We start from the raw sequence: 17,642 nt of genomic DNA, 5'->3' as shown, positions 1-17,642 counted from the left end.
TGTTGATAATTTTCTCAAAATCTGATTCAAAAGCTGGCACAGTTCAACTTACCGGATACAGACTATTGCACTGGAATAATACTGCAATTTTATACAGGGGCAAACAACACAGGCCAAACCAGATAATGACAGTGGTCAACTGTATGAAGAATAGGTAAGATTTCTCAAGAAAGAGCAACTAGGATCAGAGGTGATTCTGCATGTCATCCACTTTCCCTCACAAACTTGCTATCTGGGGGATTTCCGGTAGAGTGAAGTCGTGTTCTTGACTCGCTCCATTACCTCTGAGTTTTTCTTCTTATGATCAGCTATATTTTAATTAACCATTAAGGCATCGACTTTTACAATATTTTGAAATAAATTGGGCTCTTTGATAATCGGATGCGTTTAAGGTCTGCTATGTCTAAGAATGGAAAAAACGGGAAGGACGGCAAACCTCCGGTTAGACTGAAAGGTACTGATTTTCCTCCGACTGAACCACTGTTGACTTTGAAAGCTATATCGGAGCTAATTCAAAGGGAAATCTCAACCTCTGTTACGGAGCTGATTCGTGCGGAAATTTCGACCTCTGTTACGGAGCTGATTCGTGCAGAAATTTCAATTAATTTCCAGAAAATTGCCAATTCAATCGATAAGATACAAACATCTATTACGGAACATCAGTCGGCTATATCTGATCTTCAAAAATCCACGCAACAAAATGAACTTAAGATGGAGAAAATCGAAGAAACAATTAATGTAATGAAGAAGAAACTTGACTTTCTGACCTTTAAAAACTCTGACTTAGAATCCAGAATGCGACGGCAGAATCTTCGAATGATTGGGGTGCGTGAAGCTGTTGAATCTGATAACTCTATGAAGTATTTTTCTCAACTTTTAAAAGATGCATTTCCTACTGTATTTCCTGACCAACCACCGTTATTGGATCGCGTTCACAGAGTTCCATCATACTCATCTAAGTCAGATAAACCTCTACATGTCATCTTACGCTTTCATTACTTTCAAGACAAGGAGAAACTGTTTTGTTTCGTTCGATCTAAAGGTTACATTGATTTTTTGGATCTTAAGTTCCGATTCGTGGAGGATTTCAGCAAACCAATTCGGGATCAACGGGTTCGTTACAGATCTGTGATGTCGGAACTCTACAAGATGGATTTAAAACCAGCGCTGCTTTACCCAGCACGTCTAAGGATTCGTACGTTGGATGGAGCCCTCCGTTTTTTTGATTCTCAATCGGATGCCCAGAGTTATCTGGATCAATTTTCACCTTCAACATCTTAATCGTAATTTTTAACTATCTCCGTTTGAACAGAGGTTGTGAATTTGTCAGTCTTAATTTTTTTTTGCCCTATATGGGCAGAAAAGTTTATTTTTGATTAATTAATATGGTTGCTAAACTTTCTTTCTATCTGCGTCATTCCTTTCTTTTTCCCAGGGGATTCTGGGTGGTTATTCCCTCACCGTCATTCTACGTATTTCCTTTGAGGCCTTAAATTTTGTAGTTTTTAAATCTACTTCTTTTTGTAGGTTTTCATAACTAGTTTATGTTAATAATCTCATTTCTTTTTTTGTTTACTCATAGGGTCTGGGGTTTGTTGCGGTTTTTTTATATTTTCTGGCTTTTTCTCTGTTATATTAAGTGTTTGTTTTAATTGATTTACCTTTTTTTATTTTTTTACTGGTTTATAATTAGCTGATCTTTTTTATATTTACACTTTTTTTAGGGAGCATATACCGGAAGTCATGGGGGTAGTTTTAGTGCTTGCTTCTTTCTGGCTGGTCTGTGTTAGATTTAGCCTTAGGGTCATGGGGTGGGGGGTGGTGGGGGAGGCTTCACGTTTTAGTTTCTTTCTTCTTGGGCTATGTACACTATTGAAGTATTGGTTGCGTTCTCCTTCCCGGTATCTCTTATTTGTTCTGTTCCCTTTCCGGGTTCGTGGGTCGAGCCTATCCTCAATCCTCCTTGTTGCGGGTTGACTTTAGGGTTTATGGAGTCTATTATTAATTTTGTCTCCTGGAATACTAATGGTCTTAATCATCCTATTAAAAGGAAAAAAGTTTTTAAAGTGTTCCGGAGACTTAAAGCACAAATTTTACTTTTACAAGAGACCCATGTGCGGAGGGGGGACAGACTACGTTTTTTTAAATTCTGGAAGGATCAACAGTTTCATTCGAACTCCAACACTAAGATTCGAGGCGTCTCTATTTTTATAGACTCCTCAGTTACTTTTATACAACATGATATTATTTCTGATCCGAATGGTAGATTTCTACTGGTTAGTGGTCTACTATTTAATAAGAAGGTAGTTTTGGTTAATGTTTATGCTCCTGATATGGACTGTCCAGAATTTTATAAATCATTATTCAATCAGTTCCCGAATTTGAATGAGTTTTCATTGATCTGGGGCGGAGATCTTAATACCTGTTTATCTCCAGCTTTGGACCGTTCGGCTCCTCTACGGACCTTACCTAATAAATCTGCAACTTTGATTAATTCATTCCTCTCTGATTCTGGGTCGACGGACATTTGGCGTTTTTTGCATCCTCAAGAAAAAGATTTTTCTTTTTTTTCACATGTTCACCAATCCTATTCAAGAATTGATTATTTCTTTATTGACTCTCGTCTTATTTCTTCAGTGATTAAATGTGATTATGACTCTATAACCATTTTGGATCATACTCCACTTAAGCTTTCTATTAAAATTCAGGCCAATACACAAAATAATAGACAATGGTGTTTTAATTCGCTGTTGCTTCAGGACTCGGACTTTGTTAACTTTATGAATGAACAGATTGATCTTTTTTTCACAATCAACTATACAGAGGATATTTCTGTGAACATTCTTTGGGATACTTTTAAAGCTTATCTTCGTGGTCAGATTATCTCGTATTCTGCTGCTTTGAGGAAGAAGCTGAAGCAGGAGGAGTTGGTAATTGTGGACAAGATTAAGGAAATTGATAAGAAATATGTTACAGCTCCCTCTGAGGAGTTATATAAACAAAGAACTGAACTTCAAATGGAACACAGTTTATTACTTTCGTCCTCGATTGTAAACCAATTAAAGAAAACAAGAAGTGAATTTTACGTACATAGTGACAAAATTGGTAAACTGCTGGCTAACCAATTGAAGTCTAATTGTGCTAAATCTCAAATTAATCAGATTTATAATCAAAATGATCAACTGATACTTGATCATGCGGGGATTAATCAAACCTTCTGTGACTTTTATTCTTCCTTATATCAATCAGAGTCTCCTCGAGACTCTAAATATATGAATGATTTTTTAGATAACCTAGATTTCCCTGAGATTTCACAGGATATGTCTTCTATGTTAGATACTCCCATTACCACTGATGAGATTAAGAATGTTATTTCCTCTATGAATTTGGGGAAAGCTCCTGGCCCTGATGGGTTTACCGTAGAATTTTATAAATGTTTTGCACCTTCATTAATCCCTTGGTTCTGTAGGGTTTTCGAGGCTTCATTAAAACTTGGTAAACTTCCCGAATCTTTCAATAGAGCATCAATCTTTCTAATATTAAAGAAGGATAAAGATCCTGCTCAATGTGCATCTTATAGACCAATATCTTTATTAAATGTTGATTCTAAAGTTTTTTCTAAGTTATTAGCAAACAGATTAGAAAAAGTACTTCCTTTTATTATTTCGGAAGACCAAACGGGTTTTATTAAAGGTCGTTACTCTTTTTATAACATTCGCACACTGTTAAATATTGTTTATACCCCCTCACAAAATGTTCCTGAGTGTGTTATCTCTTTAGATGCTGAGAAAGCTTTTGATAGAGTAGAATGGCCTTACTTAATTAAGGTGCTTGAAATGTTTAATTTTAGCTCGAAATTTATATCCTGGATCAAACTGTTATATCATTCTCCTGTGGCCTCGGTCCGTACTAACTCTCTAAGCTCACCTTTTTTCCCTCTTTTTCGAGGCACTCAACAAGGTTGTCCTCTTAGTCCTTTATTATTTGATATTGCACTAGAACCTCTTGCAATTGCCATTCGAGAATCTCCAAATATTACTGGGGTAACTCGGGGCTTAAAGTCCCATAAAATATCACTCTATGCTGATGACTTACTTTTATATATTTCTAATCCTCAAAAATCCATCCCTGCTGTTTTAGAGTTATAAGCACAATTTAGTCTCTTTTCAGGTCATAAATTAAATCTTAGTAAGAGTGAACTTTTCCCGATTAATAAACAATTTCCCTTATATCATAACTTTTTATTTAAATTGATTAATAATTATTTTTCATATCTTGGGATTAAAATTACTTGTAAATACAAAGATTTATTTAAGATTAACTTTTTACCCTTAATTGACCATATTACTCAACTTTCATCTAAATGGTTTCCTTTATATTTAACTTTGATTGGTCATATTAATGCAGTTAAGATTTTTTTTTTGCCAAAATTTTTATATATATTTCAGGCATTACTAATCTTTGTCCAAAATCTTTTTTTGATAAAGTTGACTCAAGAATTTCTTCATTTATTTGGCAAAATAAAAACCCGAGACTGGGTAAAATACATTTACAGAAAGCTAAGAGAGATGGAGGTTTAGCATTACTCAACTTTAGATTTTATTATTGGGCAATTAATATTCGATATATGAAATTTTGGTTACTTGACCAGGATATACTATCCATTCCTAAATGGGTAGCATTGGAATTACAATCTGTTCAGGGCTATACACTTGGCTCTATTTTAGGTCCCTCTCTTCCTTTTGATTTGAAACGCCTCAAACAGGTATCTAACCCGATAGTTAAATATACCTTACGTATTTGGTTACAATTCAGAAAATTTTTTGATCTTGACCAATTTGGGCTAGCGATTCCTATTTTAGGTAACATATTTTTTCCTCCCTCTTTTATGGATCGTGCTTTTCAAATTTGGAAGACTAAGGGTATTTCACGGTTTTTGGATTTATTTTTAGATGGTTCCTTTATGTCTTTTGAACAATTATCTAATAAATATAATTTATCAAGAATACATTTTTTTAGATATCTACAAGTTAGAAATTTCCTAAGTACTACACTTTCTTCTTTTCCAATGCTTCCTCCTACATACATTTTAGATACTATAACTAACCTTAATCCATGTCAGAAAGGTGCATCGGCTATGATTTATAATATTATTATGAAACTTAGGAAAGCTCCATTTGATAAGATTAGAGTAGATTGGGAACAGGAATTGGGGTCTATCATTTCCGTGGATGACTGGGGGCGGATTTTACAATTAGTCAATACTTCCTCTATCTGTGCTAAACATTCCCTAATTCAATTTAAAGTTGTTCATAGAGCACATATGTCCAAAGATAAATTAGTTTGCTTTTATTCTCATATTAATCCTTTTTGTGATAGATGTCCGGGGCAGGTAGCCTCTTTAACTCATATGTTTTGGTCTTGTCCTACTCTGGAAACTTTTTGGAGAGACATTTTTAATATTATCTCCAAGGTATTGAATATAGATATCTCTCCTCACCCTATTACTGCTATCTTTGGACTACCTAAAATTTCCAGTAATCTTTCCCCTTCAGCCCGTAGAATGATTGCATTTCTTACTTTAATGGCGAAAAGATGTATCTTACAACATTGGAAAGAGCTTAATGCTCTAACTACCTTTTTTTGGTTTTCTCAGACGATATTATGCTTGAATTTGGAGAAAATTAGAAGCAATCTTTATGATTCCTCACTTAAATTTGAACAGACCTGGAGATCTTTTATTCAATATTTTCATTTAATGTAATTTTTTTTCCTCCTCTTTTTTTGCTCCATATTTATATACCCTTCTTGTTTTTTTTTTACTGTTTTTAATGGAGATCAGGATTGAGGACGTGATTTTAAGTTTTTTAACTCTGCTTGGTTCCAAGTTAGCTCATTGCTTTGCTTTGCTTTTAGTTAGTTGCACGGTGGTTTTTTGGGGGGGGTTTTTTCTTTTCTCTATTGATATATATATATAAAAATTAGTATACTATTATGTTACCTTAGTATGTTATGTTTAAATTACATTGTTTGTATCTTTTTTTTGTATTAATATCTCCTGTAATTTTATTATATTCTAACAGTGTATTAGTGCCTATATGGCTTACCTTTTTGTATACTTATTCAATAAAAAGATTTAAAAAGAAAGAACAAACTTGCTATCTGCCTGAAACGTCGACTATACCCTTTTCCAAGCCACTGTCTGGCCTGCTGAGTTCCTCCAGCATTTTGTGCAATATTGGAGCTTACCTTCATATTTCAATCTTTCTCTCTTCATGGCTTCTTTTAGTTGCCTTCCGTTGGTTTTTCAAAGCTTCCCAATCCTCAACCTACCCACTAAATTTTGTTCTATTGTATGCCCTCCCTTTTACATTTATGCTGTCTTTGACTTCCCTTGTCAGCCATGATTGCCTCATCCTCCCTTTAGAATACTTCTTCATCTTTAGGATGTATCTTTCCTGCACCTTCCAAATTACCCTGAGAAACACTAACCATTGATGTTCTGCCACCATTTCTGCTAGAGTCCCATTACAATCAACTTTGGCCAGCTCCCCTCTCATGCCCCTGTAATTCCCCTTACTCCACTGTAATACTGATACATCTGACTTCAGCTTCTTCTCAAATTGCAGGGTGAAGTCTATCATATTATGATCACTGCCTGCTATGTGTTCCCTTGTCTTAATCTCCCTAATCAAATCAGGTTCATTACAAAACACCCAATGAGAATTGCATTTCTCCTAGTGGGCTCAACCACAGGCTGCTCTAAAAAGCCATCACATAGGCATTCTACAAAATTCTCTTTCTTGGGATCCAGCAACAATCTGATTTTCCCCAATGTACCTGCATATTGAAATCCCCCATCACTGTCATAATATTGCTTTTTTCACATGCCTCTTCTATCTCCCATTATAATTTGTATCCCACAGCCTAGCTACTATTTGGAGGACTGTATACATCTCTCATAAGGGTCCTTTTACCCTTGCAGTTCCTTAACTCTGACAAACTTAAAAAGCCCACCCTTGCCAAGAACAAAGCAACCCAATTGACTGGCATCCATCAACTACACAACATACCAGTGCATTGGGGCTGCAGTATATACAATCTACAAAAAAAATCTACCAATCATTTAGGCTACTCCAATGGTATATTAAATATATGACCTCTACCTCCAATGACTAGAGTAACAGATGTTTGGGAAAATAAATTCTTGTGGGCTTCACTCTGCATCATCCACTTTCCTGATTATAAATACATTGCAGGTCGTCAGAAACCAGGTGAACACTGCAACTCTCCACTGTGAGGGTACTCCACTCTGGATGCACCTTCACCTGGAAGGCTGAAGTAGTTCAAGAAGGCAATTAGAGATAATAAACAGTAAAGATAGGACATACCAGTGAAGCATAGATCCTGAAAAATTAATAGAAAAATCCAACCTGATGGCATGAATATTGATTTCTCCTCCAGTAAAAATTTTTCCCTCCCCCTCCCCTCTTCTTCTATTCCCTTGTCTGGCCTTTTACCTCTTCTCACCTGCCTTTCACTTCCTCCTGGGTCCCCTCCTCCTTTTGTTTCTCCTATGGTTCAGATCCTCTCTCCTATCAGATCCCTTCTTCTCCAACCCCTTACCTTTCCTATCCACTTGCCTTCACTTATCATCTTCTAACTAGGCTCCTTCCCTCGCCCCACTTTTTATTCTGGTGCCAACTCCCTTCCATTTCAATCCTGAAGAAGGGTCTCAGCCCAAACTGTCAATTGCTTATTCATTCCATAGATGCTGCCTGACCTGCTGAGTTCTACCAGTATTTTGTGAGTGTTCCTTTGGGTTTCCAACTTCTGCAGACTTCCTCGTGTCTGACTATGCACAGTTAAAATAAAACATGTTTGTTGGTGGTGGTCATGGGAAGTGCTTTGGATTTTAAATCTGCCCCCTCCATAAACTGTCGTGCACCACTAATGCATAGGGGGTGCTCTGCAGACTTCTGGAAATCCAACTGGTTACTAAATGTAGGTGGTCTATTTGGTAAGTTTGCTGATGATATGAACCTCAGTGGAAATTTGGATGGTGAAGAAGATTATCTAACGATATGAAGGAATATATATCAGCTGTTAAGTTGGACAGAGCAGTGGAATATGGAACTTCATCCGGACAAATGAGAGACAATGCATTTTGGATCATTGTTAATATAGGCAGGACATATCCAGTAAGTGGCAAGGATCCCAGGAGAGTTGTTGTTGAGAGACTGTACTTCTTAATTCCCTGAAAATGATGACACAGGTGGATCAGGTAGTGAAAATGGCATTTTCATCCTGATCAAAAAGGCGCAACAGCACCTTTATTTCCTGTGGAGCATCAAGAAAGTTCACCTGTCCCAGAACACTAACGAACATTTACCGCTGTACCATTGAGAGCATACTCACCAACTGCACCTCAGTGTGGTATGGCAATTGTCCCGTATTGGACCGCAAAGCACTCCAGCGGGTGGTGAAAACTGGCCAGCGGATTATCGGCACCCAATTGCCCACCATTGAGAACATCTACCATAAACACTACCTGGGCAGGGTGAAAAGCATTATCAAGGATGCATCTCACCCTAACCATGGACTCTTTAACCCTCCTCCCATCTGGTAGGCGCTACAGGAGCCTCCGCTCCCACAGCAGCAGGCTCAGGAAGAGCTTCTTCCCTGAGGCTGTGACCCTGCTGAACCTCACATCACAGCGCCAAGCAGTTTTGCACCCATATTTTACCGTCTCAGTACTTTTATATTTGTGTGCTCTAGCACTTACTTTTTATTCGCAGTTATTTTGTAAATAATACTATCCTTTTGCACTTCTGGTCAGATGCTAATTGCATTTCATTGGTTTTGTATCTGTACTCGGCACAATGACAATAAATTTGAATCTAATCTAATCTAATCTAATTTGGTATGCTTGCCTTGTTAAACCAAGGTGTGAGTCTAAATGTTGGTATATCACACTGTAAACCATACAAAACATTGGTTGTGCTGCATGTATCAGTGGGCATCTCCATTACACTATATGAGGCTTTTGAAGCTGTGGTGCATTTAAAACTGTTATCCTCTAGATTAGGGGTTCCCAACAAGGGGTCAACAGACCCCTTGCTTAATGGTATTGGTCCATGGCATAAAAAAGGTTGGAAAGCACTGCCCTAGAGATTACGTATGCCAAAATCTAGAGCTGAGGTTTGACACGAAAAGGGCAAATTCAGGTTAACATTGTCCATTAATTTACATTTTTCCTTATAGCCAAGAGAACAGGATTGAAAATTATTTTTCAGGGCAGTATTCATTCCAAACTTCGACCATTTATCGTACAAAATCACGATTTCACAATTCATGCTAACAACATACATTGTAAAATTGATCTTTAAAATTCAATTCATTAAGACCATGCCAATAACAAAGAACTGAAATATAGCTTTACACATTTTTCTTCAAACAAATCGAAAACTATTACAAATGATGTGCAAACCATTTAAATCTAAAGTATTCCTGTCACTTTGCAATGAAGTAATGACGCAGTTGGAAACATGTCATCTGTTTCCTAGTAACGTTCGAAGAGACCTCCTCCCAATCTCCCAGGCTTTGCGACTTTTAAACAGCACAGCACAACTCTAAAGTTATAAGCATTGCATGAGAAAATGAGCTGTCCTTTCTTCCCATGAACCAGACCAGTAACATCCTGCCCTTATGTGGTATCTGTCAGGTTATGAACCCTCTGTATCTGATCACACTTCAAACTGCATGCTTAAAACTTCACACAGTTCAGAGGTGTTGGATTGAGAGCACAAAAAAAGCAAACAACTGCATTTCAAGTTTAATCTGTCCTTTATGTGAATTCTACCTTTCTGTGACATTTTGTACTTTGTACAATTTGAACTTTAGAAAGCATTTAGAACAAAATCATTAGTATTAACTTTTGATACCTTGGTTGATTTTACATTTGAAACAAAACTAATGTTAATAACTGAAACATTAGCACTTCTGCCCTTCCCAGAAATGCTCTGGAGCATTTCCAACTTTTCATTTGTTTACTGATTCACAGCATCTGCAGTTACTGTGATTTTCGCTGATTCTGAAAGGTTGACCAGATGACACAAAGCTTTCAGAGTGCTCTTGCATGACAGCACAAAGGGGAAAAAATAATGAATATGCTGGAACTGAGATAATAGCTGCTAGAAATCGGGGGGGGGGGGGGAATAACAATGATACACCTAGCAGATAAAAGCAGTGGACTGCTGTGATAAAAGGAAAGTCCAGTGGAAATGCAACAGGGAACCAGGGAGGTGTGAAGTCAACAGTCATTTCAGAGTCTTGCGAGAGCATAGGAAAACACAATTAGTGGTAGAATTACATTGAAGTTGGTGGAAGTCATGAAGGACTACTTGGAGGCTGATGAGGACGAGAACAATATCTTTGCTGGATACTAGGGAACTTGAAAAAGTCCTATTACTACTCCCATTATCCACTAAGATGGAGACAGAGGAGAGTCACTTACAGACCATATGAAAGCAAGGGCTGGGTGGAAACTCCAGGAAAGTGTTGAAATTGACATGTTCTCTACAAGCAGCAGCATCAATTCAGTACAATAAATACAGATTGTAAAGCTGGTCTGGATTCTCCACTTCTTCACTCTACCCATCCACCACCCTACTGGGAATTTTTACTGGTAGTAGCAATGGAGGCTTCCATTTGCTCATGCCCCAAATGGGAAATTAGGCACCTATCCATCTCAGTCCAGTTGCTGTTACACATTGATAGAGAGCTCAAGCCCAAACCCCAATCTGATTTGCTTTCACCATTAATTGCAGAGGATTCTGGGAGAAGGTTGATGGACGTTATTGGCTGGCCGTATATAATTCTCTAAGATGCAGTTTGAAGGTAGTAGCCTCCTCCTTATCCATTAATAAAAGTAAATTTATTCCCTGAAAACTTCTTCACAACACCATCACTACAGAGTCACAAACTTTCTCTTGATGACGTAGAACTAACACAAATCAGGACTCTCTAACTCATTAGACACAAGGTAAAAGTTCAAGTTAGCAAAGATGACGATGGAAATCCATTATAATTTAGCTCATTTTCAAAATAGATGTCAGTGTCCTGTTCTCACCAGTTTATGAGATCAGCAGAATTTACTATATTTCTACATTAACACCAGGGTGAATTTCAGTAGACTAACCTAAAACATCATTGAGAAACATCAAACTAGGTCCTTATCACAATTCTGGCTGTCTTAATCCTCAGAAACTCTGAATGACCTTGTCAGGTCTGGACACCCAATTTTCTTATCTCCACCCACATCTCCTATTCATGATTAATTTTGAATATTGTGGCTCATTCACTATTGAATTCAATCTCTTAATGATTGCAATATCTTCTTAAATACAACCAGAAATCATTCGAAAATTGGCTCCAATCTGCTATTGTCACAGCGCTGTACAGCATAGAAAGAGACCATTCTGCCCATTGCATCCATGCTGACATTTTTGTATATAACCAGCACGTTTCAAATTTGAAATATACAGTAAACTGGAAAAACTCAGCATGTCAAGCAGCTGCCATTCACTCCATTTCTTCGCCCCCCCAACCTGCTGAATATTTCATGATATTCTGATTCTTCATATTGCAAATATATAGCACTCAAAGGTTTTTTTTCTCTTTTTGCTTTTCCATGTGTACTCAGTATTCTGAAGGTAAGGACTGTGTAATAAATGAAAGACCCCTTCATAAACCTTAATAACATAAAACCTGATCAACTACTCCTGCAGGAAGCAGCTTAAACTTGGCAAAGGGCAGAAATAGGAGTTGCTTTAATTTTTTAGGAAACCCAGTATATATGGACTGGTGGTCATTTCCATATTTCCATAACTGTTAGCATTCCAAGAGTTATTCTAGATTCCTCCAGAATGTTTGTATGAGCTCTTGTCACAATAATATTGAAGTCGTAGACTCGCCTCTTGAAACGTCTTGCAAACAATATAATTGGTTCCAGATTTTTCTGGGCCAATAGCCAAGTGCTGTCAATTATAATGATTAACAATCACCTTGTGTCCTATCACATTTAATTAGAGGCAATTTTGAAAACTAAAATTAACACTTCAAAGATTCAAAGTACACTTATTATCAAAGTATGTATGTAACATACAATGCTGAGATTCGTCTTCCCCACAAACAGCCAAGAAACAAAGAAGAACCATGGAACCCACTCAAAGAAGAAGAAAAAAATAATCGACCCGACCCCCCCCCCACATGCTCCAAAAAAAATCACACAAATGGCAGCAAAAAAATTGAGCAAAAACACAGGATATAAAACACAAATTTAAAATGCCCATTTTAGTTCAGCTCAGTGTTCATTATCTGCAGGCCATCCCAATTCAAAAATCACCCAAACTAGCAACAAAAAAAAGAGACCAGAAACTACAACACACCGTAAATGTGAATTAGTGTCCACAACCACAAACTGTGTCAACTAAACCTTAAATATAATTGACAAAAATAACTGATAACGTATTTAATTAAGAAACACTGTTTTATACTGTTCTCTTCATAACTTGATTTCTTAAATATCAAAATGTGAAAATGTGTAATGCCAAATGGGGAAAATAAATACCATCATCATCAAGGCTTGAAATGCAAGAATGGATGACCACAGTCTAACAGTCTAATATATAAGCCTCCTCCAAAAGGCACATTTTTTGTAATGTGTGACCTAACTAGCTGAAGTCTGCCAAGGTGAATGCAGCCATTGTAAAGCAACAGGCAAGCTCTGCCAAAAAACTCCCTTTCCTTGCCCTTGAATCATTTATCTGTATTATTCAACACTTCGAACTGTCCACAATGCCAAAGTGAATTCTTTTTTGCCAGATAGATTTGAACATCTGAAGTTTTATTTCCTGACTATTCTGCAGGCTCATTTTCAAACACTAGAGCAAATTATTTACTTTTGGGGACTGTTAAATGACTCTACTCATGACGTTCAAACTTCATACATGCACTTTACAGTAAACAGATTACGTCTCAAGTTAGTTGCTGTTGCTTTAACTGACAAATGCAGAATCCAACTGTTAAGAGACAAGCCCCCAGGCAGAAACTGAGCAAGTGACCAGTTCATCTGGTTTAGATTTTATGGACTGAGGACAGATGGTCTCCACTGTACTTCTTAAAAATATTACTGTGTAACCTTTCACTGCCTGAACAGTTACATCCAACAGACAGCTCTTCCATCAGTGTAACTTTCTCTAGCTACTGTACAGACCGGCCTGGGTGAGGTCTTCATTTCCTGGAATTTGATTCAAACCCCAATTAATTACCAGTGACATGATGCACTAACTGGGATTATGCAGTCATTAGAAATTGTAACAGAATAAAACAAGCTGAATTCAAACTTAAAGGAATGAAGTTTGAACTTGACAGGAGTTCCATTTCATTGACCTGGCTAGATTCCCCCATTAATAGTCCAAATATACAATTCTTCATCTTATTGAACTAATACTATTATTCTCAGCATCAAACCAAAACAACATTTTTCATCAGCTTCCACAGCTGTCTGCATTAAACATCATGTTCTCCATGTTAGGTTCTACACATTAATGGCAAATCCCAGCACAATGCCACCACTACGCCTTATTAGTTCCTCAATGTATCACACATGGCTTTTCCAAAATACAAAGATAAATGGAAATGAATCCCCCTTCAATTAAGTATTTAGTCAATTTCCATGTTTTCTTCACACCTCTCTCAGTTCATCTGCTAGTGAAATACCAAGCTAGGTCCTTGACACCAACACCTAAGACAGTTCCTTATTCGACATACCAACTTCCCACTCTTTATCCCCCATAAATTTAAACACCCTTATCCGAATTAACAGGACCTGCTCACTCATCGCTGCCTTCAGTTTAGTGCTGTTACAGTTCTAAAATTCACATCCTTGCCTGCAAGTTTCTCCATGGTTTTATCCTTTATTTATGTAACCAACCACAGAACTCCCACAGATCTCTGCCCTTTTCACCCTAACTCTTTCCCATGACCAATTTGCATCAAACCACAACTGACAAACCAGCCTGCAAGTGTGGGACATGTGCAATGGTGGTGTGGAACTCTTGATAACATCCTCTACTCCTTTGTTTCCCTCATGCACTTCTTAAAACTTAAATATCCTTTGGTCACTAGCTCATATAGCCAGCCTGTGGTGTAGTGGCGTCTGCACTAGACTTCGAGGCAAGTGGTCCTGGGTTCAAATCCAGCCAGTTCCTTGCACGCTTACCATCTGTGCTGGGCTGAGCATCCAGTTAGCAACTTGACCTCATTTTATTTGTCACATATACATTCTTTATACTTTATTGTCACCAAACAATTGATACTAGAACATACAATCATCACAGTGATATTTGATTCCGCGCTTCCCGCTTCCTGGATTACAAATATTAAATATTAAAAATATTTAAAGTAGTAAAAATTAGTAAATATTAAAAATTTAAATTATAAATCATAAATAGAAAATAGAAAAATGGAAAGTAAAGTAGTGCAAAAAGTCCGAGAGGCAGATCCGGGTATTTGGAGGATACAGCCCAGATCTGGGTCAGGATCCGTTCAGCAGTCCTACCACAGTTGGAAAGAAGCTGTTCCCAAATCTGGCCATACGAGTCTTCAAGCTCCTGAGCCTTCTCCCAGAGGGAACAGGGACAAAAAGTATGTTGGCTGGTTGGGTCATGTCCTTGATTATCCTGGCAGCACTGCTCCGACAGCGTGCGGTGTAAAGTGAGTCCAAGGACAGAAGATTGGACGAACATTGAAGCATATAGTGAAATGCATCCTTTATGTCAAATCGCACTCAGAGATCCAATTGACAATGGCAATCATTCTTTACCAGAGGGGATAATTTCACAACTTCATTTGCCCCATCACTGAAATGTTCCCACATCCTATGGACCCACTTCAAGGACTCTTCATCTGACGCTCATGATATTTATTGCTTATTTATTATCATAAGACCATAGACATAGGAGCTGAACTAGGCCGTCTGGCCCATCGAGTTGGTTCTGCCATTCAATCATGGCTGATCCTTTTTTTAAAATCTCCTCCTCAACCCCAGTTCCCAGCCTTCTCCCCGTAGCCTTTGATGCCATGTCCAATCAAGAACCTGTCAATCTCTGCCTTAAATACACCCAACGACCTGGCCTCCACAGCTGCATGTGGCCACAAATTCCACAAGTTCACCAATCTATGGCTAAAGAAATTTCTCCACATCTCTGTTTTGAAAGGGTACCCCTCTACCCTGAGGCTTTGTGGGAGAAGCCAGAGAGTGGTAGTAGATGGTTGCCTCCCTGACTTATGGTGTGTGACCAGTGGTGTGCTGTAGGGATCAGTTATCAGAGTCTACAGTAAGGATATTGAAAATGAGAGGGCATAGGTTTTAAGTTAAAAAGGAAGGACTTTTAAAGGAGATTTGTGTTTTTTTTTTAAACAGAAAGCAGCTGAAATAGCGAGTCAGAGTACCACAGCACATAACAGACCTTTTGGCCCATCTAGTCTAAGCAAACTATTATTCTGCCCAGTCCCATCAACCTGTATCTGGACCACAGCGCTTGATATCCCTCCCATCCACATACTTATTCAAACTTCTCTTAAATATTGAAACTGAACTCAAATCCAGCACTTCCACTGACAGTTCGGTCCACACTCCACCGGAAAAGTGCCCCCTCATGTTCCCCTTAAACATTTCACCTTTCAACCATAACCCATGACATTTGTTTCAAGTCTCACCCAACCGCAGTGGAATAGTGTCAGTCTTGTGCCAGTATTTAGCCTTAGATGGAGTTTACCAGCCACCTTGGGCTGCATTCACAAGGAACCCAACTCCGGCGGGGGAAATGCATCCAGCGGTAGTCGACTCCATATGGGAGGTGGTCCTCTTGTGGAGAGGTGAGAGGGTAATACCTGGAACTTCCTATCAGAGGTGGTGGTGGAATCAGATCGAACCACTATATTCAAGAACATTAATCCAGGAACTTAAATAGGCACAGCATATAAAGGTACAGTCATAGTGCGTACAAATGCAATTTGTGTAGATGAGCAAAGACTCAGCATCCACACGGCAGGCCATGACAATAGATCCTCAAATGTAAGATGCTGTGACTGACAGGAGGTAAACAGATTTTACTTTCATACTGAAATTATTAAAGTCACGGGTTAGATACCATACAGAATGATAAACACAACTGCTTAAGTTTTAAAAAATTAAAAACCGTAGGCAATGCCCATATTCCCATCTCAGATGTTCCCATTACGTTGCTCCAATTCCAGACCAGTCACCATTGGACCTGCGTCAGCCTGGTTGCTCGCTCGGCGTTGGCCCCACCCGGCACGGCCCAGTCACTTGCACAGCACTGGCCCCGCCCCACCCGGCATGGCCCAGTTGCTCTCTTGACACTGGCCCTGTCACTCACTGGGATAACCTGATCACTCCTTCTGAAATGTCAATTATGCAAACATGCCAGATGTAAATGGCTTTGACCATCTAATTCCAAATCCAACAAAGTAAAAAGCGAGAAAACAAATAATAATCAGTAAATGAACAACGAGTTTTGTGCTCTAAAACAGCAACTTCCATATTATCTGTGCAAACCAAAATCCGTCAGTGTAAATGGCACAACCCAACAGATTCACGGTCCAGCAAATTTTCACAACACAAAGAAACCAGCCATGTAGTTAACAGTTAGATTGTTTATCCTCGTGATATTGCTCTACTAGTTGACACGGACCCTGCAAACAAGCTTATAATATTCTGCGATCTTGCTTGTTGGCCCTTGCTTTTATCTATGCAATAAAATCTTGATTTCAAAAGATCTCCATAAGACAGAACAGAGTTTAATATGAAACAAAATTAGATAAAATGTACTGACCTTCACAACGACAAAATAATGCTTGCAACTCTCCTTCTTGGAGGTCAGACCGATCATCTCCATGACCTGGCTCACTGGTTCATTTGCACGGATGTAAACTCGGGTCTGTAGGCCTTTCTCTTTCTTGACGACATCCGCTGTCAGATTGTAAACCAGTTCTGCAACCAAGGAGTGAATTATTAAGGAGAGTTTGCTACTGCATGTTGGTAGGTCATGTTTTTATGATACGCACTGATGGTTTTTTGAGAGATGGGAATCAATTCAGAATAAAGTGTCCAGCTACAACAAATGCAGGAAGGCTGGATTCTGGGTAATTAGCTATGGCTGCATGGATCTGTATTTTTACAAGACCATAACACATAGGAGCAGAATTAGGCAATTTGGCCCATCGAGTCTGCTCTACCATTCCAAAATGGCTGAATTCATTTTCTCTCTCAACCCCAGTCTCCTGCCTTTCCCCGTAACATTTCATGCCCCGACTTACCAAGAACCTATCAACCTCCACCTTAAATACACCCAAAGGCTTGGCCTCTGCAACTGACTGTGGCAATGAATTCTACAGATTCACCACCTTCTAGCCAAAGAAATTCCACCTCAACTCAGCCCTAAATAGTTGTCCCTCAATTCTGAGGCTGTGACCTTTGGTCCTACACTCACCTACTATAGGAAACATCTCTACATATCCACACTATCAAGGCCTTTCAGTATTCGATGTGTTTC

General features: G+C 38.5%; 1 protein-coding gene across 1 annotated transcript in view; it reads right to left on the bottom strand.

The window, feature by feature from the left end:
- itga9 (integrin, alpha 9) overlaps window positions 1-17,642 on the bottom strand; it is a 422,554-nt gene that overhangs the window by 272,206 nt on the left and 132,706 nt on the right. The window contains exon 15 of the mRNA XM_072263117.1: window positions 16,923-17,080. Within this exon, the coding sequence (XP_072119218.1) occupies window positions 16,923-17,080 (158 nt within the window). The remainder of the gene's footprint in view (window positions 1-16,922; window positions 17,081-17,642) is intronic.

This window comes from Mobula birostris, chromosome 1, assembly GCF_030028105.1.
Source record: "Mobula birostris isolate sMobBir1 chromosome 1, sMobBir1.hap1, whole genome shotgun sequence".
NCBI classification, from domain to species: Eukaryota; Metazoa; Chordata; class Chondrichthyes; order Myliobatiformes; family Myliobatidae; genus Mobula; species Mobula birostris.
Note: the sequence above shows the minus strand (reverse complement) of the source record. Positions and strands in the feature narration are given on the sequence as shown.